Source organism: Enoplosus armatus, chromosome 20 (assembly GCF_043641665.1).
Source record: "Enoplosus armatus isolate fEnoArm2 chromosome 20, fEnoArm2.hap1, whole genome shotgun sequence".
Taxonomy (NCBI): Eukaryota; Metazoa; Chordata; class Actinopteri; order Centrarchiformes; family Enoplosidae; genus Enoplosus; species Enoplosus armatus.
The window spans coordinates 9,817,446-9,842,040 of NC_092199.1; the positions used below are offsets into that span (position 1 = coordinate 9,817,446).

At 40.5% G+C, this 24,595-nt stretch overlaps 2 protein-coding genes across 2 annotated transcripts; both read left to right on the plus strand.

Moving 5' to 3' along the window:
- The first annotated feature begins 1,703 nt into the window (after positions 1–1,703).
- lgi1b (leucine-rich, glioma inactivated 1b) lies at positions 1,704–9,639 on the plus strand. The gene is made up of 10 exons (XM_070926882.1): positions 1,704–1,915; positions 2,076–2,147; positions 3,532–3,603; positions 4,261–4,332; positions 6,143–6,214; positions 7,055–7,224; positions 7,415–7,579; positions 7,815–8,035; positions 8,465–8,711; positions 9,290–9,639. Exons 1-10 carry the CDS (start codon positions 1,704–1,706, stop codon positions 9,637–9,639), a joined length of 1,653 nt encoding a protein of 550 aa, XP_070782983.1.
- A 2,504-nt stretch (positions 9,640–12,143) lies between these two features.
- On the plus strand, positions 12,144–17,600 carry slc35g1 (solute carrier family 35 member G1). Its single transcript, XM_070927563.1, has 5 exons — positions 12,144–12,548; positions 14,430–14,610; positions 15,759–15,893; positions 16,239–16,435; positions 17,188–17,600. Exons 1-5 carry the CDS (start codon positions 12,230–12,232, stop codon positions 17,598–17,600), a joined length of 1,245 nt encoding a protein of 414 aa, XP_070783664.1. The 5' UTR covers positions 12,144–12,229.
- Positions 17,601–24,595: the final 6,995 nt, after the last annotated feature.

The window sequence follows — 24,595 nt, forward strand, 5'->3', positions numbered from 1 at the left end:
CTAACTTCATGAATTATTCTGGGAGAAAACGCAGGCGGAGAAAAGATGAAAAGAAGCCGTCGTATCTTTTAACGTGCACATTAAAAGAGGGGTCGTCGGGGCCAGTGTGTGGTTTCAAACGAAGACGTTGTTTTGGCGACATTAAAACTGAAGGCTTTAGATGTCTGTGGGCTACTAATGAAGTGTCTCTGAGAGCCATGTCTTCGGTTTGCATTCATTGTGTCGGCGGTCACTTTGTTTGTCACCCAATTGGGCTTTCTTTATGTTTAATCCCTCATGATATCACACATATAATACCTACCTTCATGAGGCCTGTATGGAAAGCCTAATTCATTCGTCCATCAGCCCTTTTTTTCAATATTTATTGGAATCACTGGAATATTTATTTATCTATCGAAAAAACACAGGGAGAGCACAACATTACATTTCATTTAGGAACGAATGGCCCGATTACACGGATTAATTGGCAATTCAGGGATCATAACGTTAATTTCGAGGCACAATATAGAGAGGATGCATGTAGGCGTGAAAATAAAGAGGGCATTATGCTATTGTATCTGTATAATTGAGTCTTTGGGGTTTTAGGGCTGGCAGGGGTGAAAGTTCGCCACAGTCTGGGAACAGAAGTCCAGTGTTTCGTGACTTTTCCACGACCCACTGAAGACAACAACGGACTCAATGTGGGATTGAGGGGAGAGAGGAAGTGAGGCACACATTCTGTAAAGAGCATGAATGACTCTTATCGTTGTTGTTTTAAGAAAAGCAGACATATTTATGAAATTCTGGGCTGTGTTATCCCGTGAATGATGCATGTTGTTCCATTTCATTATGTGACAACAGGAAAATACTTTGCAGGAGTACTTTTTGGTTTGTCTAACGATCATTTTCTCGAGGTCCTATACTTTTACCAACAATGTCTTACACCACAATATCACTGAATGAACGTGTCATGTTTATTTTTAACCCTACGGTGCAAGCTCATCTTCTTTTCACAGTTAATGTCATTATTACGCCAAAGCGGGGAGGAAAAGCCTCTGAATGACTGAGGCAGGTGCCTTTGCACACAGCCTCATGAATAGCCGCTTCCCATTAACCATGCACGGCTCTGAAGCGCGCATAAATAATAGCTGGCACTGCTGATAAAAAAAAAGCGCACCTTGGGGCCTCCCCCCCCCCCCCCCCCCCCCCCTCTCTGTCCTCTGTCTCTCTCTTTCTTCCCTTCTCTTTCTCTCTCACGGGATTTTACGCTTTTATTTTTTCCCTTTCATGGCTGCAGCATTGAGTCTACAAGACAACTTATTTGTAAGCATGCAGACTGATAAGAAATAGACCGCGTTTTCTGCAGCGGCGTGTTTTATTTGGGGAGGTTGAGATCCTTCCTTTTCATGACAAACATCTGAGGCTGTTCTCTTGTTCTCATGCCCCGTCTGTCCCGCATTTGTAATCCTGCGCCTTGCAGAACGAATCCGCTGGACTGGTGCCTTTCCTATTGAGAAGCAAGAAGCATAGACACAAGCCTGCACCCGAGCGCAACAACACTCCGCTTATATCACTGAAACAAACAAGACAGGCAAATATATATATAAAAAAACAAATCAGAAGCAGTTAATATTGGCTTTTAAATCCGGGGTTTACAAATCGTGGAGGATTTGGCCGAGAAGTTGCATGTGCAGGAGTGATAGGACTCGACCGGGACAGACGGAATGGGATACCGGGGCAGAGCAGTGAGAGGATGGAGAGGGTGGAAAGGATGGACGCTCCTGGTTTGGGTCTCCGCTGTCAGCTTGGCTTTAGCAGACGGACGGAGAGTGAGGCAGCCCAGATGCCCCGCCGGATGCACCTGCACCAAAGATAATGCCCTCTGCGAGAACGTCCGATCCGTGCCTCACACTTTTCCATCGGACGTCGTTTCACTGTAAGTGGCCTTGCTCCTGAATGGAGCCATGTAATATGGTGATAAACTGTTAGGAAAGCTTATGGAAATACTCTGTCTCTGCTTTTCAGTATACTCAAGTCTAATCTTTATTACACTTTCAGATAGATTCCTCTTTAATATGTGCTCTCCATCCTTTCAGATCTTTTGTCAAGTCTGGATTTAATGAAATCTCAGGAGGAAGCTTTGTTCACACCCCTGCCCTGCAACTGCTGTGAGTATCTATCTATCTATCTATCTATCTATCTATGTGTGAATTCATTATCAGTGTTCAGACAATGAGGCAGGATCTCCCCAGAGGACTTGCACTGAGGCTGATATGATTTTAAAGGGGGATTCTCTGTAATGGTGTCAGGATTATGCAATAGACCACATGGCTACAGCGACTAACAGTAGGGGTTTGGGAGAGGAGCTGTGTGTGTGTGTGTGTGTGTGTGTGTGTGCGTGTGTGTGCGCGTGTGTGAGTGTTTGCTGGGAAGAGAGGCAGAGATGAATAATGAACATGTTTTTTTTTTTCCAAAGATAGCACATAGAAAAAAAGAGGGGAAAAAACAGTAAAATCATAATTACACCCATAACTATGGAGTTTATCTTACAATTTGTTTGACATATGACATCCATTATTATACATCTTGGCAGGACTAGAGCCTATTGAGCAATTTGTAGCAAATTAACAGCAAGGTCGGGCTTAACTGTGCTCTCTAATCGCACTTGTTTCAGTGTGTTGCACATAACAGCATGCTGACACCAAGCATCATTTTGTCTCAGCAAAAACATTGTTCTTGGCACGAGTCGTCCCATATGCTCAGATGACACTAAATCAGTGTGGATGTGCATGAACTCCCAAACGTAGCGCCGATGTCAGAGAAGCAGGCTCGTGACCAGAAGGAGCATAAATTTAACTGTGTAAAGTGACTGAGTGGCATTATTTACAGCCAAGGTGACCTGGAGTACACACTCGCTGGTTTGCTGAGCGTGCAGTAAGAAATAGACATTAAGAGTTTCATTTCAAAATGAGATTTCCTGCATTGACATCTTTGAATTGTAAGGTAAGGTAAGGTTAATGTTAATGTGAATAAAATAAGTTCTCATAATAAGATACAGTAAGGTGCACTATATACATTATTTAAAGGGTGAGTCAGAAACATGTGGGAGGAGGCATCCATTTCTCTCTTTCACTCATTTCATGAAGACAATGTAGGAGTGATCTGCCACTTCTCTGTTGTATTCATTTCATTCATTCTTTAACCACATACTGTGGGCAGAAATGCAGAATGAGTCAGTTGTCTGTAACACTCTCACACTATCCTCTGTTTGGGACTTGATGTTGGTGTTGGCAGCATTCATCCCAATGTGATTAAATGAGTTTAATGACACACAGGCAGGTTTTGTCATAGTACCAAACAGGACCCCAAATCTCAACATTTCCTCCCAGCTGACTGCTGATGTTTTGAAGTTCAACCCAGTCCACCTTTGAGTTATGAAACACGAACAATAACAAAGTTTGCGTTTTAGGAACGCTGTGGGAACTATAATAAAATCTAGGATTTTTCTGTAGCTGTAAATTTTGTGCTATTTTTATGTCTTTTTCTTCACAGATTGTTCACAGCAAATGTATTCGACCTAATTGATGAGGATGCGTTCTTGGGTTTACCACATCTTGAATATCTGTAAGTATTTATCTTTCATTTACACATGTGTGTGGTGAACGATCATAAAATACACAACTTTCTGTACTGTATTAATAGGAACTGATGCCAGTGAACATCAATCAAACACACTTCCACTTTTGAATTTGAAACCTTCACTGTAGTAACCAGCAAAAATGTTTTTCTAAACATTTATTACTTTTTTTTTAGTTATTTTTGGTTTCAGCTGTTGGGCGTTGCATTATGGGACAATAATGTCCATCAGCACCACACTCGTGCTGAGTGAATGAGGCAGTCTTGGCATGCATGCTGGCATTTTAAAGCCCCACACATGTTTTCACTTATGTCATCTGATTAGGGGAGGACAACATACATCTTTATGATTTTTATTAGTTCATAAAGTGAAATGACTTCATTTGATGCCCAGCCTAACTCTACCCAACATCAATCAGAGCGAACTGGACAAGTCTAATTAGCTGCAGTAGGTAACTGAAAACCCCCGTTTGGTTGTGCTGGATACACAACCCTCCATAATTGCTGGCTGGCAAGCTCTCACAACTGCAAAGGGATTTCAGTTTTTAGTGTCACAATGTATTTGATATTTGTTTGCGGATTACTTACAAAGTGTTAATCTATCTTAATCTATCATAATGCTAATGAAATGTGTCTCATTCACAGATTTATTGAAAATAACAAAATTGCATCGATATCACCATATGCTTTCCGGGGCCTGAAAACACTGATACATCTGTAAGTATTTTGGTTCTGTGGTGGCTATGTTGGAACGTCAGTTTTTAGTTTGTCTCTGCTTTCTTTCTTCCTTCCTTCCACCTTTATTCCTGTTCAAGGGAACTTGCTTCACTCTATCTGTTCCTTCTTCCATCCTCCCCAGTTATTAAAATGTATTACTTTATCTTCACCCCTTACCATTAACAATCTGCACCTTTCACATTCTCTGTTTAAGTGATTTCTCTGCATTCTAACATAAACTGTGCATCGATTTCCAGTTTTCTCTCCCTGTATCACTTTGTCGCTGTCTGAAATGCAAAGGTAGGCAGAAGTGCTGCTGTCAGTGATGTCCAAGGTTACTGGCTGAAGGTGTCAGCTGGATCAGGTTGCTGAAGGGCAGATCTGGATGTTACATGGCCTTAGCTGACCAGCAGAGATCTCACATTTTTGACCTAAAAGGATGAACGATTTTGTGACTTAAACTCGGCAGGCTTCATATAGCTTTATTTTTCTAAACAGGTAGTTATTGGTATTGATAAAAAATAATTCTATGTTTTAGAAGAGCACAACACATTTCTGAAATGCAAAGTTGGCCATAAACTAAAGATAGGTGAGAACGTGAGTGACCTGAAGGTCAAGACTAAATATGACTGCACTGAAACCTTAAACCGAGTGACCTATAATCTGTCTCTAAGTCTCTGACAGGTCGTTCCTACCACATCATGTTTTCAAATAGGAAACGTTCTGCTATGGAAATAACCCAAAACATGAGAGGTTTAACAGTTTATCAGCATGTATTCATGCATGCTTTAAGTGACAGAACTCTGATGCTATAGCAGACATCACATTAATAAGGGTTTGACTACACCCTTAATAAGATGCTCTTAGATAGAAAGCAGTGACCACATTCAGACCCAGAAGTGCTGCACTATTTGAAACTCACAACTGACATTTACAGTTAAGCAGTTATTAATCAATAATGTGTGAAAAGATACAAATGTCAACTAAGATTTACTACTGAGATCTGTGCTAACACGACTCAGAAAGTCATATGCGATCTCTTTTCCTGTTCCATAGATACTGTCACTTGTTTTTGAGAAAAGTGAGAAAACTTTCATACACAAAGATGATGAATAAGTGCATTATTAGAGGGCATTTTAAATGCGTCACATAGAGTAAATACATTATTAAAGGGCACAGGCAGGGGTCCTGCTGGAATCCTGTCCACTCTGCTCTATCCCCATCTGTTTGGAGAGTGCACTCTTGCACAAACTCAAAGTAAAATGGCCTCTCTCCCTAGAAAATGAATAATGCAGCCCTCATGAATTACACTGACAGTTCATTTCATTCACATCTCTTTCTGGTTTGGAGTTCAGTCCCTTGCTCACAAATGAAATGTCTCTATATGGCCTGTACAATTTCCCCCCGGGGATCAATAAAGTATTTCTGATTCTGATTCTGATTCTGTTTTGGTTGGTTGGTTTTAACTGGCAAAGATATCATCCACTTGACAGCTTCGGAGACGGGTAGCACTCTTTAAGTTGGTTGAAAACATAAAGGAGCAATACTGCTTTTCAGTGTTAAGTATGACCAACATTGAGGGAATAAAATATTACCATCTGCATCTCCATGTAATGGATACGCTTGGTGTGTAAAACACAGCGTTGTTGGTATGAGAACATGTTTATTCTACTCTTGCTCAAGTCAATCTGGCAAACAGAACAAATGAAAATCCTGTAATACAGTGTAATGACTCAATGTCTATTATGTGTACAGACAGTCTACCTCTAATTCAATCACTGTCTGTATTATTTCTTCTCTTGTTGATTAGGAGTCTGGCTTACAACAACCTTGAGACGCTGCCCAAAGATGTCTTCAAGGGCATGGACGCTTTGACCAAAGTGTGAGTTCAGTCTGTCTTTCACTCTGGGTGCTTATGTGTGTGTGTAAGGTTAAAGTTAATACATGATCTAACTCTGGGTTGATTTGTGATTGACATTATAGTTTATAGTATAGACACATGGAACGACAGAATTCAGAGATTCATTGTGGAGGGGTGGGAAGGGATTTATGACAAATGTTGAGCAAAATCTTTCTCCCTCTTTTCTTAAACTGTGGGATTAAATACAGTAATATTATGAGATCATAGCCTTAAAGAGGAAAGGGGAGGAATTCCCACACTAAACCAAGGATGCAAAAGTAAGAAGCTAGGGGAAAGAAATAGGGCACAATAAAAGATTGTAGAAGAAGCTGCTCCCTGCTGCAATGGCGAAAGAAAAAGAGGATAAAGATCTAAAGGAGAGAAGAGGAAAGCTCTGGTTAGGGTGCCTGAATGTCGGGATAAATGGTAAACAAGTCAATTACAGAGAAAAGAATTGGATCCCGGCTGCCACAACCAGCTGGAATAATGCAGGCTACAGTGTGTGTGTGTGTGTGTGTGTGTGTGTGTGTGTGTATGTGTGTGTGTGTGTGTGTGGATTCAATACACACATCCAAGGTCAACAGCAATTCAGACTGAGTGGGAGACGAGCAGAGACTACTCAGGAGATAGGACACTTGTTGTCGTGGCTTTCATGGCTTGTAGCCAAAGTGCAGCCAATGAGTGGAGAGACAGACGGCAGAACAGTGAGCAGGAACTGAAAAAAACACCTATGTTTAAAATACATGTGAGAGTAAAATATGAGTGACATTAAATACATGTATCTGTTAACTGGTGTCCCGTGTGATCCATCCATGCATGTAGGGATCTACGGGGCAACAACCTGGTATGCGACTGCAAGCTCAAGTGGTTGGTGGAGTGGATGCACCACACTAATGCCACCCTGGATCAGATCTACTGCAGCGGTCCACCCATTCACCAGGGGAAGAAGCTCAATGACCTGCTGCCACACTCTTTTGACTGCATCGCAGCAGGTATCGTCTTCCTGTGTCATAGCAGCATTATGCCAACAATAGCTTTCCGTCGACCGCCTCACCCTTTTCACGCTCAAGATAGCTGAAAAGCTGATTTTATTGTTGTTGCCTGTTTATTGAAGAATGTGTCAATATGGTAGGATTATTCAAACATAAAGGACAGAGTTCATTGTCATGTCACCCTTTTCAGAGTTCGCCTCCTATCAGTCGCTGAAGTTTGAGTCCATTTCGGTGGAGGCCTTCACCTTTGGTAAAGATCAATATGTTGTGTTTGCCCAACCGTTTGCTGGGACATGCAGCTTCCTGGAATGGGATCACGTTGAGATGACCTTCAGAACCTACGACACCATTGAAAGTGAGTTTATAAACAAGGAAACAGCAGCATCCATGTTGTGGGAGAATCCTGTGTAAATGTTGTAATATGTGTAATAGTTATTGGGGGCATACATGAGAGGTAGAGGTACAAGGAACCATATATTGTGTTGTGTCAATGTGGTTAGGTGCGCTTTAGAGGATACAAAACAGTCTCTCTAGTATTAATGATTATCAGTCTAGTATTAATAATGTTTTTCCTGTCTTTTCTTGTATAGGCACCTCCACTGTGGTCTGCAAGCCCATGGTGATCGACAACCACCTCTTTGTCATTGTGGCCCAGTTGTTTGGGGGCTCGCACATTTACAAACGTGACACCTCCGCCAACAAGTTCATCAAGATCCAGGACATCGACATCCTGAAGATCCGCAAACCTAACGACATCGAGACGTTCATGATCGACGGAGAGTCTTTCTTTGTCATCGCTGACAGCTCTAAGGTGGGCTACTTTTGCTTGAATTGATCAGGGCATGAGCAAACATGTTATGGTGTCTGATTGCATTATATTGTGCAGGTGTTTCTGTTATTGTGTCCAGCCCCTTGTATGCATACTGCTCCCCTAAACTACTCTTCACGCCATGTCAGCCATTCCTTCCCCCTGGTGTCCTCCTCTGCAGCATGTCAGTTTGCGTCTGCTCCTGCTGATTACCCCGGTGTTGCCAAATGTTCGCATATGCTCTCACATATGTTTGGGGACACTCAGGCGCACACACACACACACACACACACACACACACACATCTTTGGTCCCGTACAAATTCACAGTTTGCTTGTAAATTCATTGTAATAATTTTTTTCTGTTTATAGTTACAAATCTATTTGTCACAGTAAGTTGTGTTTTGACATTTTGAACATGTACCTCTCGTAGGCCGGCTCCACAACTGTGTACAAATGGAACGGCAATGGCTTCTACTCCCACCAGTCACTCCACCCGTGGTACCGGGACACAGATGTGGAATATCTGGAGATTTCCAACAAACCTCACCTGATCTTGGCCAGCAGTTCCCAGAGGCCTGTTGTCTACCAGTGGAACCGGAGCCAGAAGCAGTTTGACCGCAGGACTGACATACCAGAGATGGAGGACGTCTTCTCTGTCAAGCACTTTCGGGTCAAAGGTGAGAGCTGCAGCTTGAACAGCAGCGTATGTACACACGCAGGGAATTTCTAACCATATAGTGTGACAGTATCAGCTAGGTTGTCCTTGCTACATATACCATACACATACTTAAATGCCATTAAGCCATTTTGCCATTAATGCTGAGATTAAGATAGTCTGGGGTGTGTCGTGTGATTAACAGTAGACTTTGATCCAGGGCCAACATTTCCATTGATGCGGTTAATTTAATGAAAACATTCATGACTCACACTCTCAGCTGTAATTTATCACACTCTAGTTCCTCATTGCTCAGCATGTCATAGGCATTCGTTTTGAAGGTGATAAGAGGCAAAGTGACCATCCACTGCCATAAAACCTGCCCATAAATCATTACTGCATAATATTCTCTGCATTTTTTTCTTTCTAAAGGGACAGATTATCCGTTAGTGACTCTTTGCTAAGTAGCTATTGACAACAAGCAATGAATTATTTTGGAATGACATAAACTGTTTTTTGGGAGCCTTTCTGTTTCAGATCCAGATTTAGTAGCTGAGTGTGTAAACTAAACAGCCCGTTGAATCTGTGTCCTTTTCAAAGGTGAGCTGTTTATATGCTTGACAAGATTCATCGGAGACTCCAAGGTGATGCGCTGGGACGGCGCCATGTTCAAGGAGGTCCAGACATTTCCTTCCCGTGGCTCTATGGTGTTCCAGCCGGTCTCCATCGGCAACTGGCAGTATGCCATCTTGGGCAGCGATTATTCACTGACGCAGGTCTACCAATGGGACACCAAGAGGGGCCAGTTTGTCCCATCTCAGGAGCTGAATATCCAGGCGCCCCGTTCATTTTCTCTGGTTTCCATTGACGACCGGGTGTTCCTGCTCGCGTCCAGCTTCAAGGGGAAAACTCAGATATATGAGCACCTCATGATCGATTTGAGTAATTAAACCCCTCGTCAGTGTGGGACAAATTCTGTACACTACCATTCAAATGCTTCCCTCTGTGATGTTGTCAGTCCCATTAAAATCCACCAGCAATTCCCACCTTAGTTTAAACAAAAGGAAGCGTCAAGCAGAAGCTAAAACTATCTAAAGAGATATTTCAAATACAATTGAGGACCTTTAATGCAGGTTAAATTGAGATTAAGTGGTTGAAATTCTTACATTGGTTATGATCGTTGAGTTTATTTTGAGAGGTCGTGACATTTCCATGACACTGAAAATATATTCTACACGCTCCCTGATGCCCATGTTCGGCAACCTGCTGCAAATATTTCATTTTGATAAACTCCTTGTATTTCCATTTTGATTCCTTACTATTTGCCTTATTCTCCATTTGAAAAACTTAATTCCACTCCACAAGTGCGAACTGACTATCTTTCAGGAAAAACAAGTTATCAAATCACAGCTTCTGTCTGCAGGTGTGTTTGACATACGGTATATGTCTCTCCATACATTGTTTTTATTGCTATTGTGGGAATTTGATAGGAAAGATTTTGGAGTTTGGTAGCACTAATGGCCATGCAATAATAGGTAAATAGGGAAATATCCTTGAGGCACAGGGGCAAAATGTGTTCAGATTGAATTGTAGAGTTGGTCTAGAAAGACTACAGACACAAGAGACAATATTTCTTTAATTTAACTCTTCTTGAATTTAACAAAGCACTTCAGGAAAATTGACTTCAGAGGCGAATGTCATGACAAGAGATTATTCAGCAGGGAATATCAGATACTGTGAGGTATGTGGCCGTTGTATACAAGCAATGGGGTTGTCTCGTCTACTATTTACTGTACTGAAGTACTGAGGTCCAAGGCATTTAAATCTTAAAAGGCACTGTCACTCTGTCACACGAGAGAGGGAATCTTTTTCAAACTGGAATCTAATCCAAGTGTAATGACAACACAACAGCAGAAACACTGTAGCTAGCATTGTTGGGTGTTATTTGTTACTATAAGACCAGAGCTAGAAAATAATACTAGCTTCCAACCAAATGCGGGTAAAAAGTGGACTACTTGCTGAGAGTTATGTCCATTCTTCTAGTCTCGTAGCTTGTCCACCTGTGTTCCATCAGTCTTTTGTAGTTACTTTACACTTACAGAAGTGATAATCCACTAAACACTGTGAGAAACGTGAGAAAAAAAACATCTCTATCCTGACCATCAGTTAAGCAAGACTGTGTGCATGATACAGACATTCATAGTGTTGATTCCTGATGAATGACTCGCTAGAAGCGTCCCACTGTGTCACCTGGCCCTCCCTCTTTCACTGCACTCTTGCCCCTTTTCTCCCTCATTGACAAAACCATTGTTGTCTTTACTCCGCAACTAAAAAAAGCCAACCACTGTGCAGCACCTAGTACCTTGTGCTTTCACACGGTCCTCTTATTCTGACACAAAAGGAGACAGAAGTCCGGTAACAATTAACCACTTCACTGACAACAATTTGCCAAATATAATGTTTACGTTTTTACAATACTGTGTAAAGTAATTTATATGATGTTGCTTTTGTATGTAGAGGGGACCACACTCAATGTTTTTATTTTTCATAGATATAGAATTTAGTGTAGATATTAAGACAAAAAACAAAAAGGATCACCTCCTTAAACGCTGTGTAACATGCTACTTCTGCAAAACAGTGTGGCTTACTTGTGTCAGTCTCATCTAGTTAGGTAAGGATAGAGGATATTAGCTACTCCTTTGTCATCTTTCTCATTGTATTTTATGTACAGTAGTAATAAAATACTAAAATGCTAAATCAGAGATGTAGTTATTTTATTGTTGATGTTGATTTGCCAGTAAAATGTATTTCTCACACGGTAAATCTGGATTGGTGATAGCCATTATTAATTAGTGTCTTGGCGTTATAAACATTTCTTCTTGAGTTCATAGTTGAAAGTGGCTGATATTTACAGCCAGTCAGTGTATTGTGGGCACGCCACTGTGGTGGTAAATAGAAAAGGGTTTAACCATGACCTCCTAGTGAACAAAAACATCACTTACTTTAAGCAAATACATTGATACCCCCGGCCAAGTCCAGCTAAAACATATATGAACAACATGTATATCTAATACTTATGAATTATTACATCATATTATGACTCACAGTTACGATTTAGTTAGTCAAATATCCTAAACCCTCTTTATTTAGACTTAAAAGTCATAGTCATGAAACACCAAGTCATATATATAAGGCATGCTTATGACGTATTAAGTTAAAATGAAGAGCTAAGCAGTGTTAATACTTCTTATAATCATGTGGACTACATACATGTATTTCATAAAGACGTCTGTCAGCTTAAATGTGTGTAAACTGCCTCCCTCTGCAATGGGCGTAAACGTAGGGTAATGTTTTAGTTGTCCAGCAGAGTTGGTTTAGGTTCACTTCTGCCCCCTGTGGGTAAAGTAACCACCGCATGGGAGTTTGTATCCTGCCACCAAGGTTAGTCATTAACCTTGCCTTCCCAGTCACTCAGGGCACCAAAGAAGGCGGACAGCACTCTGTCCAAGGCATGCTGTCGCTCAGCCGTCACATCTTACCATGGGCGACTGTAACCACTGTACACACGAGCGGGCTTTATCCGTAGAGGACGACATTACCGTAGTGTTTCACAAAGTTGACAGCCATGGCACAAACCGCGGCGACGACCACGACGAGTGTGGCGATGACGAACGGGCGGCAGAGAGGATTCACTTGCAAAGTAGCTGCCGTGTGGCGTGTGATTATTATGAGGATGATGCTGAGGAGGAAGCGAGAGGACGCGAGAATTCACCGGAAGGCAGCGAGAAGAAAACGCGATGTCCGCGGGCGTTTTGCGTCGGAAGCGAGCCCGCACCTCGAGAAGAAAGCGCACGTGAAGGTAGAAGAGCGCACGCACTTAGTTAGTGAAACGGCATTTAAACTGAAGTGATAAGTGTCCCCGTCCTCACGTCAATGTCGCCTGTTAGTGAACTTTGTGATGGGAAGAAGATGCAGGAATAAAGTGATATGCAACCCGAGAGCCAATGACTCTCTGCGTAGCCTCACTAACGTCATGTATCAGTAATAACAGGGCTGATATCACGTGTAGGCTATAGCCTATAGGCAGGGGTACCGTCGAAGGAAAGCACAGATAAAGTCACTTTACATATTTTTATATTTCGGCACCCTTCTTTTTCTTCGCTGGCACACATGTAATTTCACGTAATTTAAAACGTCATTTCATAATATGCTTTACGTTACAGTATAAGTGGACCCCCATAGCCCACTGCCCAAATGATGCGGACTATGCTTAAGAAATTCTTTTTAATGGAAATATCTTTTTTTATTGTCGTTTATTAGGCTATTTCAGAGTAAAACGGTAATATTTGATGGTGGCTTGACTTATCAAGATTTCATATCTCTTAATTTACATGTTATGCCTAATAATAAGTAATTATACTATGATGCACATTTACCCCTGACAATGGTTATGCCTAACAACAACCATCAACAGCTCTGTGGCGAAGTGTTCAGCCAGTAAAGATAAACTGCTGTAAGCCAGCTTAACATTTGCATCATCCTTAAAGAGGGTGGATGACTGTGCACTTTTAAAGCACCAGGGCCATCATACCTGCAGGCTTTTAGCATGTTACCCTTATAAATGAGACATTGTTTAAAAGTTTATTCAATACATTTCCATTCATGTGGCTATAATGTTGATCTGAATTTATTTTTGCTCGACACTCTAGTTCAATAGTTAAGTGTCCATCAGCAAAAGAGGTGTGAAACTGTAGAAGGGTTTTCCCAGTGGTGGAACTATGAGGAAGAATATTTGGCATTGTTTTGGACCAGGAAGTGAGTAATGCACTCCATGTCCCTTGACAACAGTTTCCCTTTGTGTACCTTCTGTACCTGGTGAATAATGACCTGACCCCAGAGCATGTGACTAAGAAAGGCAGACACTAGTATTATTTGCTATACTAGTGTTGAGACGTTTTAGAATCTTTCCCACTGGATGGTCTGAACCTCCTCACATCTTTGGCAGAGTAGGTAAAAGGCCGGTGGCAGTTACCTATGACAATGCAGAAACACATACATTTTAAAGTTATTTGTCTGCCAGAAAAACACAATCTTTCAGTGAAGTAATAAAGTGATGATATGATCATATCGTTATACAGATTTAAATTGTTATAAACATGAGTGTAATATTAATGCAGTAATGTAACACTGTAATTATCATCCTGCTTGTGTTGTGCATTACAGTGGAACTGAGAATAAAAAAAAACTCACTATATACAAACAAATCTGATAGCACTACTCTCTTATGACAACTTAAAGGTTAGGGAGGGAGGACATCCATGTCTTCGGCTTGGTGCAAGGTCAAGAAAACAAATACAATATATGATAAATGGAATGGTAAGTAAAGCACACATTGTGGACAAATACAAAGAAAGACACCCAAGTGACCTCGGGTTGAAATGTAATCTCCACAAGCATATCAGTTTATTGCTCCACATGCAGGGTTTGCAAACACTACACCGTTGTCTTTTGCAGATCTTTTGTTTGTGTTTTTTTTAAGTGGATTTTTACCCAGGCCACATGGAGTTCAATAACACGCTCTGAGCTTCACTGCTTCATCCTGCAGTTACTGTATCAACACAATAAGCAGTATTTGAAATGTGTGATACAGTGATATCCCTCCCTCCTCTCTGTCTCACCTCATATCTACTCACCCACCCTCACTCCCTGTTCTTTGACTCCTTTTCTCTCTTTTTCACAGGCCCAGAAAAACCAAAGAGATGTCCAGGTATCGGTTTGTTCTATGCTTTGCTGTCCACAGTGTTCTTCTCCATCATTACCCTCTTGGTGAAAACCATCCAGGGAGTCCACGCCATAGAGATCAGCGCCATACGCTGCTTCTTCCAGATGCTCTTTACTATGCCGTTACTCATCTACCACAAGTAAGCATGATGGAGAAACGCAAACATTTAGAATTCCACACTTAAATAGTCCCTCACTTTAATCCCAGGTTTAAGATTTACACATACTGTATATGCCATAATTAGGGCTACTGTAACACTCCCAAACAGTCGTTATTTCAAACCAACAATGTATATGTTGCGATTAGATTAAGTGCATAAACGCAGGGAGGCAGTGCATATCCCTGCCAGTTATTTCTCTCTTGTGTTGTGTGCCTTACCAGCCACTTCATAGGCAAGTATCCTGGCTTAACATATAAGCAGTGCTCAAACAAGGTGAAGTTGTCAAAATACTGTGAGAGACATGCATTATTCCCCTCAGTCCTGTTGATGGAAAAATATACCGTGTAGATCCAATGTTGGGAAAGTTTCCCACATGAAGTTATATGTTTTTAATATACTCGCAAATGTTATTATAAAGTACCAAACATTTGTCAATAATAGCATATTGTGCCATTTTCACAGAACAACACTGAAATCAAATACTGTGTAAGGTATCATTATAAGTTGTGATAGAGACATGCACATATTTTAATCAGAATCAGAATCAGAAATACTTTATTGATCCCCGGGGGGAAATTGTACAAAGATGATGCCCAAGGATTTATTTCCCAGAGAGGCGGAAGTTTAGTAGAGTAAATATCATTATTTTAAAATAGTGTTTAAAACAAGCCATGTGAAGCTATTATTAAAATTAATCAAAATTAAAAAACATAAATAATCCAAACAACAGATGTTCTAAGATATATGAAGGGAAAGAAAATATGGCTTCTCACATTGTCACCCCAAGAATCAAACTTAAACTTAATTCCCAACGACTGCCACCAGTACTGTTCATTCATTTACCTATTCATCCATTCATCCATACGTCCTCTACATTTCTCTTTGTTTTGACATTCGTTCACAACCACCTCTCTTATCAGCCCCACCCATCCATCCCTGTCATCTTCACATAACCTAAATCTACCCATCTATCTGTCCAGCTGGTCATTTGTCATCTCTCAGCTCACTTCCTCCGCCCACCTCTTTCTAAAATTCTGTTTATAACTTCCTCTGTCAGTCAGTGTAATCATCCATCCATCCATCCGGTCATTCATTCATCCATCATCCTCATATCTCTGCTCCTCCAGGACAGGTTTCCTTGGTCCCAGGGATAAACGTATATATCTGGTGCTTCGGGGTTTCATTGGTTCCAATGCCATGATCCTGCTCTTCTATGCTGTTCAGCAGATGCCGTTAGCAGATGCCACTGTCATCATGTTCAGGTGAGAGTAGGCAGGAACTTACTTGATTGTGGTTGATTAGTGGAAATTATAATAATAGGATATCTTCTATCCGCCCTGAATTGTACGGTTGTCGCCTTTTTCGTTAATCTCCCTCTTCTGTATCTCACTTTCCAATATTTTCTTCATTCCTCTTAATTATCTCTCTCTCTCTCTCTCTCTCTCTCTCTCTCTCTCCACCACATTCTGTCAGTAATTCAATGAAGATCTGGGAAAGTGGATTAGTGGAATAGAGCTGTATACCTCTTTTCTCTCAACTTGTCAAATGCTCTCACCTCTCTCTCTTTCTCTTACTATTAATCTCTTTCTTTTATCGTCCAACCGCAGTAATCCAGTTTTTACCTCCCTCCTGGCCTGGGTCTTCCTGAAGGAGAGATGTACAATCTGGGACTGCGTCTTCACTGTTTTTACCCTCACCGGAGTCATCCTCATCGCCCGGCCGCCGTTCCTCTTTGGCGAGCATGTTCGTGGCATTGAGGGAGACTACACTAACCACATCAAGGGGACTGTTGCTGCCTTTGCAGGTGATACTATTACTGTATTGTTTCATACAGCACTTATATAGCAATAAATTCAGGAGGAAGTAGGATGTCGAGAATTTTGTTCAGTTTATTTTAATCTTATCCAGTTCAGGATTACCATGGCAACCAGGGGAATTCAATGCAATACAACTATGTCCCCTGGCACATCAGCATCAGCAGGGAGATACAGTCTCTACAGCAGAGGAAGCCCATTAATTTCAATGGAGAGTGCATTTGAGCTCCCCTCAGCAGCTTCACTAGCCATTGCACTTTGGTTTGGTCCCCTAATTTGCAGTTGCTAGGTGCATCTAAATCAAACTTTGGCCCCCAAAAATACACTCCCAAATACGTTGACCTCCACAACACATGTCTAATGGCATTCTGGCATTGACAAGAGGAGGAGGTTATGACGCAGTAAAGAAAAATGGAGGAATTTTTCATTATGTGCATCTCTAAATTAGTTTAGAGAGAGCTGAGTGCTTGAGTAAAAAATCCCATTCAGATTTCATAAGGTTATGGTTATTACCAGTAATTATAATAGAAATGGTCACAATGGGCACCAGAAGAAACTCAAAGTAGCAAGTTCAAGTTAATTAACTCAAATAATTCCAAGAGGAATTCAGTAATGGGTATGTGGCCATGAAGCAATAGATTAGAAAATGCATTCTATGTTGTCCTTTAAGTCTCACGTGTCTTTCTTCTTTCTTATTTATTCATTGATTGCTGTATTCATTCAGTTTTTCATGTATTTATAGGAGCTATTGGAGCTGCTTTTACATTTGTTGTCCTTCGCAAGATTGGGAAGAGTGTCCACTACTACCTCTCCGTCTGGTACTACGCTGTCATCGGTTTCATCGAGTGCGTCATCACCGTATCCGTCCTTGGGGAATGGAAAATCCCATTCTGTGGCCGCGACCGCTGGATGCTGATGTTGATTGCTGTCCTGGGTATCGCGGGACAGACCTTCCTCACAAAGGCCCTGCAGATTGAGAGGGCCGGACCTGTGGCCCTGATGAGGACAGTCGATGTGCTGCTGGCGTTCATCTTCCAATTTATTTTCTTTAACCGTGCACCGACCATGTGGAGCCTTGGAGGGGCGCTGTGCGTAGTGGCGAGCACTAGTGGAGTAGCACTTAAGAAGTGGTACAGCAACTCTCGCAAGAGCTGAGAAGGACAAGCAACACAGAATACTTTGGTATTACTATTTACTCTTTTTTCACTACCATGTGTTCTAGATTTATTCTGTATTTTACTTGTTATTTACATGCAAACCAGTGAGGAGGTTAAAGCTCTTTGGAGAGATGAAAGCAGAAATATAGAAGGATAAACTAGAAGGGGTCAGTTATGAGCTTATGATAGTTTTACATTCAAAACTTAATTCTGTACATCTATACATGTTGATTCCTGAGAGTCAGCCTGTGTAATTTATTGTTATACATTTATTTTTGTGTAAATGAACACATAAATAAGGGGAAGGAAATAACTGTTGCTGCCCCAAACCATATCCTGCTCCCTGGAACCTGTGTAGCTAACTAACAACTAGGTTTCCTATATTCTCCTTAATAAATTGTGTACGGCATAAATGGGGCTGAAAGTTGAACTGAAGAAAATGAAGCAGCTTGATGAAGGATGTCCTCAGTCCCATTTTCCTTTTGCTTTAACCTGAAATAACCAAAGAAAAAGGTTTACTGCATTGGGACCATTCATACTGTGTCAACGAACTTGGCAATCATACTATGGTATACTAAAAACACATCCAATACATATTTCATTTTATTGTGATATGCACTAGGCACTATCGAATGAGTATCTGCAAAAATACTCCCATGTATTTTTGGTGCTGACAATACAACTATGATCGCTCTGTCATCCACATACACAAGCAAACGAAAATATTAAGGCTGAAAAATAAAATCCCAAAATTGGTTTACTTTAACCTCCTAAGACCTGGCATACACATGCGTGGACATCACATTTTGGGTTATACCATAATACTTAATTCTGCTTATATGGAAATTAAAAATTGTCCCCGTATGTGGAACTACATCATGTCAAAAGATGATGCTTAGTTTTTATACTTATCAGGTCCCAATAAGCCCAAATAGCAAAGAGAAATTAAGATAGAGCTTGGGTCTTAGGAGGTTAAAACAGGGTCACACTGTAGGATTCTCTCAGGGATCTCTTGCATAACTGCTTGTAATGCCCAAATATGAATTACACCTAAATCCAACCTTATGTTATTCTCCATGAAGAATTTATTCCTTTGTTATATATTGATTTTTTGATTTTTCTTCTCTGATATATTCAGATATGATAAGCTACTATCCATTATTTTCCAATCCATAACTACTTGTTTGTTAACAATATCTTTGAAGTGCCTTAAGTAGGGAGCTTCCCTTAGTGGAGCTGTTCGGTAGCCAGCAACTTGCACTGGGCAGCTCTCAGGTGTGATTGTGCATGTGAATATGAATATGAAGTAAGGTGCTTCTGAAAAAAAAAACTCTTGTTAAAATGCTTGTATGACAAAATCAAAGATAAAGTCTCAACGGCATTTTTCATGAGGCACCTGAGACATGACCTTTATCCCCACAAAGGCCACGCTGATTTCTCCATCTTCTCAGGAGGAGTCAACTCTCTCATGTTGGCTAGCACTTAATGTCATCTCCGAACTCAAGCATCTAATTAGTGTCCTCAACAGTCAAAAAATATCATTTCTATGATGCTCAAAGGAGGGTGTTGTTTGCACTTTGTCTTTGCTAGAGGGTAGAAAAAGTGTCAGTGACCTGCCACTATAATTACACACAATGATGATCATCCAAACAGCTGCACACAAGGATTGCTATAAGATAAGTTTCTCATTTGATTCAAGGACGTAGAGAAGAAAGGTGAGAGATGAAACTACATCTTAACAGTGCAGGTTTTTCAATATGTCATCAAACTAGAGAGCCGATGTTGAGGTTTTACACTTGAGTATCATTGTTTTTGTGACTCAAAAGAGCCATCTGTGATTCTTGTGCCAAGTTGAGGATGTTTGATGTCACCTTGTGATCATCCACAAGTGGGTTAGTTGTACCTGACTGAGTCCAGCTTTGCCCAGGTGGTGAGTTTTAGGCAATGTGGATGAGTTAAACTCCCAGAAAAAAACAAAAAAACAAGTGAGACTTAGTTAATATAGTCTTAAAATATATTGTATTGAAGTATTTCAAAGCAAAACGATCTTGTGCTAAAAGCAACATTGTGTTTTGTCCGAGGCTGCCTTGTGTACCACTGTCCTCAGCGGCAGTGCGAATCAAATGTGGTCTTTATGTGTTATTGTTTGTAGGAAACCCCCCAAAATACCCTTATTTGAAGGGATGTGGGTCTCTAGCACAGCAGCCCGTGTGCTCTGTTTGTGTTTGGTATAAATCATACTGTATTTTTAGCATTTAGCCAGGAGTTTCCCACTGTCATGACTGATGATGCCTTAGTGCGACTTCACCCTGTCCTTTGTTGCGGGAATGTTTAATTGGGTGCTATACAGCTAGAAAAGGAAGGCTATTAGTGCTGCTAGACTACTGTTTAATATCCTGCAGTTTCTTCTTTGCTATTTTTCACACACTGCTGTTTCTGTTCTGGTTCGACCTGTTGAGAAATGTGTCAGCACAGCTGCATCATCACAATTATAGTTCTTCCTTTTATAAAGTAAACTCTATATCACTATGTAACCGAACTCTTGAGTTTGCGCATTATTTTGTTAAATCAGAGAGACGACAGTGATTTATGTTTGTTTCCTTAATTCTCTTCTTTACGAAACATCGCAAACATCGATTCCAAGGGGAATATTTAGATTTACAATGGTCCTATAGGGCATGGCACGGTGTGATATGTGAAACTAATTATTAATAAAAAATGTATCAGTTCATAAAATTCTGATGCTTCCCATTGGTTTTAAAGAGCAGAATATCGTTAAAAGATTAATGTGGGTTCATTGTACAACACGCCCTGGGATATAATTCATATTTTAAGTGTTGAACAGTAACATCAACCAAAGTGTGAAACACAATAAAACCACATGTGATCCCAGGGTCACACTTTAGTGTGGAGGAATTTATTTAAAGGCACTTTTATTTTTAAATCATTGTCCATAGTACAGTAGGATGTTATGGTCACTTCAGATGTTCAGAGGCTAATTTTATGCTTTGACGTTGATTTTGACTTTTCGGAATATTAGTTTAGTTGACTTGAATGCTGGTAGTGTAAGCACAATGTGTTGTACTTCCACCTTATAGTTAGGTTAAACATTTGTTTCAGGACCTACAAGCCTTACAAACCTACAGTACTAAAGCTGTTTTTAGAGTTTTTAAACTATGCTTGAATAGTATTTATTTTACTATTTCTGTAACTTATTACATCAACATATTCTATAAGATGTATATATTTCTGCATAGTGATTGATTATATTTAGTATATTATGATTTAATAATAAATTCTATATGAATTTATAACTCATTGTGTGTGGTCTTGACTTATAATACTTAACAGTTGTTTCTTTTTCTGCTGTCAAACTTCTGCAGACACGTTTCTTTTTCATAAGTCACTTGAGAAATCAGGCTTCATTATATCTTTCTAACATGACTGAAACTTGTGGAACAGACCCAAACTGTGTAGAGGCATTGTCTGTACTTACATCATTGTCCCAACGGCCCATGGTGTTACCCTAGCTCTACTCATGACTCAATTGTACAAACTAGTGACCACAGACCTTTTACAAACCACTGAGTCAGGTAGCTGTTGATGGGAGTGCTCAGAATAGTACCTGGCTGACTGGATTGTGGTCATTGTGTGTTTGTGTGTGCACGCGTGCATGCAGGTTATTTGTCTCCATGAGCATTACACCTTTGTTTATTTCCCCCTTTGTAAACAACACACAGTTGTGAGGCATTGTGTATTCATGCAGAATGGCTATGTTTCATTGTGTCGCAATATAACCCATATCTTGCAGCTTCCATAGAGGGCTAACTGCATACAGATGGCGTTATAAACCTTACTCTAGATCGAGGCATGGTTGCTGGGTAATTCTGCAGCTGAGCACTGAGCTAAGTGAGGTGTGGGAAGGGCTGAACTACAGCAGAACAGAGAAGCTCTTTGTTGTAGGGTAGAATTAGGACTAGCATGAGGCTAAAGATGTGTTATATAAAAATGAAAACTACTTTTTTTTTTATCTTCCTCCAGTTTTAGTACAGCTTTTTTTCTCCTATCTTAAGTTTCTAAATGCAATCCCCATCCATATCTATAAAGCACAATCACCTATACAATATACCCGTATTGGTAAGGTTCATACTATACGAATATCATACTCTGATGATTATAGTAGGATGTATTTTGTTGATTCTATGTGTTATAGGTAGTCGCAGTAGTAATATGATCAGTACTATCATTATAAGTATTATTATTATTGCATCAGAGATCAGAAGTAACAGCGCAGTAGTATTATAGTAGCTTTCTGCACATGTACTGAACCTTTACTGGCAGCAGAGGGCAGGATCCACATAAATAAAGGACTTGCTCTTGAATGCAACTTCACCTCAACAGTAACTGCAAATCTAATAGTTTGTAATAGTGCAAGTAGTTTTATGAATGTCATAAACTGAATAAACAGGATGATTTACAACATTTTAAAGCTGGTGGTGTATGATATAGGGCAAAAAAAAACATCAGCAGCATATCTGTCAGGTCACAGTTCAAACATTAATGTCACAGAAGTAATTGTTCATGGAAGAAAAAACACCTGGTTTTTGAATGAGGTGTGGCCTGAAGTGCAACTTTCAACCCATAGGGAGGAATGCAGCAGATGTGTTCAGCTGTGCACTTCAAATGAATATATGTATATAAAACAAGCTGCGTTAAGCAGTTTTGACCACTGGCTAGTGTGTTAGCCAACTCTCGCACTTCCAGGAGAAGCCAAGAAACATCTGATGTCTGGCATCCAAACAAAAGCCTAATATTTCTTTGTGTGTTATCCCTGTCCTCTCCTCCACTACTTCTGCTCTCTGCCATTTATTCTGGGCAGGTATCACTATCAGCCTGTGGGAGCTTTATGCTATAAGGTTACCAGGGTCAATTGGTGAGAAAGGGAAGGACTTAACCCTACTGGGAAATCAAAACAATGAACTAAAACTTTCAGACAGATGTTGGCTCAGATTTCAGTCATTTCAATTGTTAACCTTATAAATTAATATAATAACAAAAGGAAAGGCTTTTAAGAATGAAAAATAGACAAAGCAAACAGAAGTAGAAGTCGTAGTTAGTATTTCACTGTTACTTTAAGAGGCTTGCTTTGGAAGAAGAAATACAAGTTTGTATTTAGTGAGGTCAGAGGTGTGTGTACAAGATAGTCTAACGAGATTCTGTGTTATCACTATACCTACAGTACCTTATTTACATTGCTTGTCAATACTCTCTCTCACACACACAAATGCAATCTGTATTATTCAGATAGGCCTGTATCTCTCAGTGTGTTTACTGTCTATGATGTTTGTATATATGTGCACAAGCTGAACACAGAAGATATGCACTCTCATCAAACTTCAAAACTGTGTGTTATTTCCATTATGAACCATTTCTTCAATGATAAAAGGTATACCAGGGCAAATTCTTAATCCAGAGTCAAAGTATCTCTCTTATGTATATATGTTGGGACACTGAGAGTGCATGGCGGTATATAAAAATGCTAGATAATGCTGGAAAAGCCAAACGCCCTCCTTTTTTTTTTATCAGCGAGCTGGGGATTCCCAAAGGTTTGCACGCTCCTGGGTGGAGGAGAGTTGGAGGAATGGAAGGGGTTCACATTCCTGCAGGATGGCATAAGACTTCCCATCAGTGGAGCAGGAGGGAATTGGAAAATAATCTCTCATTTTCCAAGTTGAATGCAATTATCGGCTGTGAAGTGGTAAAGGGCATCTCTCTCATGCACGTGCTTTTGCTGTCTCTGGGCGGGGCGTTCAACTGCACAACTGCAGCATATCGAAGTCTGTTACCTCACCTGGTGGAGCATTTTCCATCAAAATCGTGTCTATACTGCTGAAGCGTGGGTTCACTTAGTCAACAGCATACTCTCTCTGACCTCTGCTCGTGTGTCTGTCATTACCCAATAAATGTAACCCCAAAGAAAAATCCAAAAGTTAAAACCTGTACTACTTTAAAAGTAGCCTAATGACAAAACTAATTGTGCAAATACGACAGCACATGCCACGCGTGCAAAATGTTCCATTGCCAAACAAATGAACACATCAGTATAAAACTTATTCCAAATGTTAATCATATTCATTATTCATTTAACCTGTCCCAGATGGAAATCTGGATAATTCGGCTGAGGTGAGGCAAGTCTGGCTCGAGATTGGCAGATTGTGGGCCAGGCCTGGTCCAAGCATGGCAACTGATTGAGGATGACATAAGGTGTCTCTCACGTGAGGGCCAGCCTGCACTTGAAGCAGTTAATTTGTCAAGTAATCATTTGTCAAAATGATTTCTGTGATTGGCCCTTGAGTTAAACCAAATGGGCGGAGGTAACAAGTTTATATAACATTGGACACATTTACTGTGAAGTCTGTAATGAATTGCTATAAAACATGAATCATTTGGGGCTATAGGAAACAATGTATAGGGCACGCTGCATACAGTGGACGACTGGCTGTGGTGCGTAATGTTGCCAGACATTCCAATGTGGTGACACACACACACACACACACACACACACACACACACACACACACACACACACAGACAAACACAAAGTAACCCAGTGCCGCAGTTATTGTCCTCCTGTTAACAGTTCAGTTGGCTACTGAAGAGAGGAGATGCTGCATTCGGGTGCTGTTGGATATTTTGCAATTACGTTACGCTATGTTGTAAAACACTCAGGAGCACGATAAAATACATATGTCTTGCTTTCACCGCATAAAGCAAAACATCGATTTTGTGGCCTCAAAATCAATATTATACCTGTTACGTGACATGAGTGGCATTGCATATCTGCCTTGTCACCTCCAAATTCCCATCCAGTGCAATGCACACAGCAGATTATGCATGGAAGCTGCACTAAATGCCCACAAACCAATCACTTCTCCTATGCTGGAATAATACTTTCTGGTTACATTATGAACTGCCCACTCATTGCTTCTGAAC

Coding starts and splice junctions, on each gene's coding strand:
- slc35g1 (XM_070927563.1), top strand. CDS start 12,230: ATGGGCGACTGTAACCACTGTACACACGAGCGGGCTTTATCCGTAGAG. Junction 14,611..15,758: donor CCGTTACTCATCTACCACAA/GTAAGCATGATG, acceptor CTGCTCCTCCAG/GACAGGTTTCCTTGGTCCCA. Junction 16,436..17,187: donor GACTGTTGCTGCCTTTGCAG/GTGATACTATTA, acceptor ATGTATTTATAG/GAGCTATTGGAGCTGCTTTT.
- lgi1b (XM_070926882.1), top strand. CDS start 1,704: ATGGGATACCGGGGCAGAGCAGTGAGAGGATGGAGAGGGTGGAAAGGA. Junction 4,333..6,142: donor CTGAAAACACTGATACATCT/GTAAGTATTTTG, acceptor CTTGTTGATTAG/GAGTCTGGCTTACAACAACC. Junction 8,712..9,289: donor CAAGCACTTTCGGGTCAAAG/GTGAGAGCTGCA, acceptor TCCTTTTCAAAG/GTGAGCTGTTTATATGCTTG.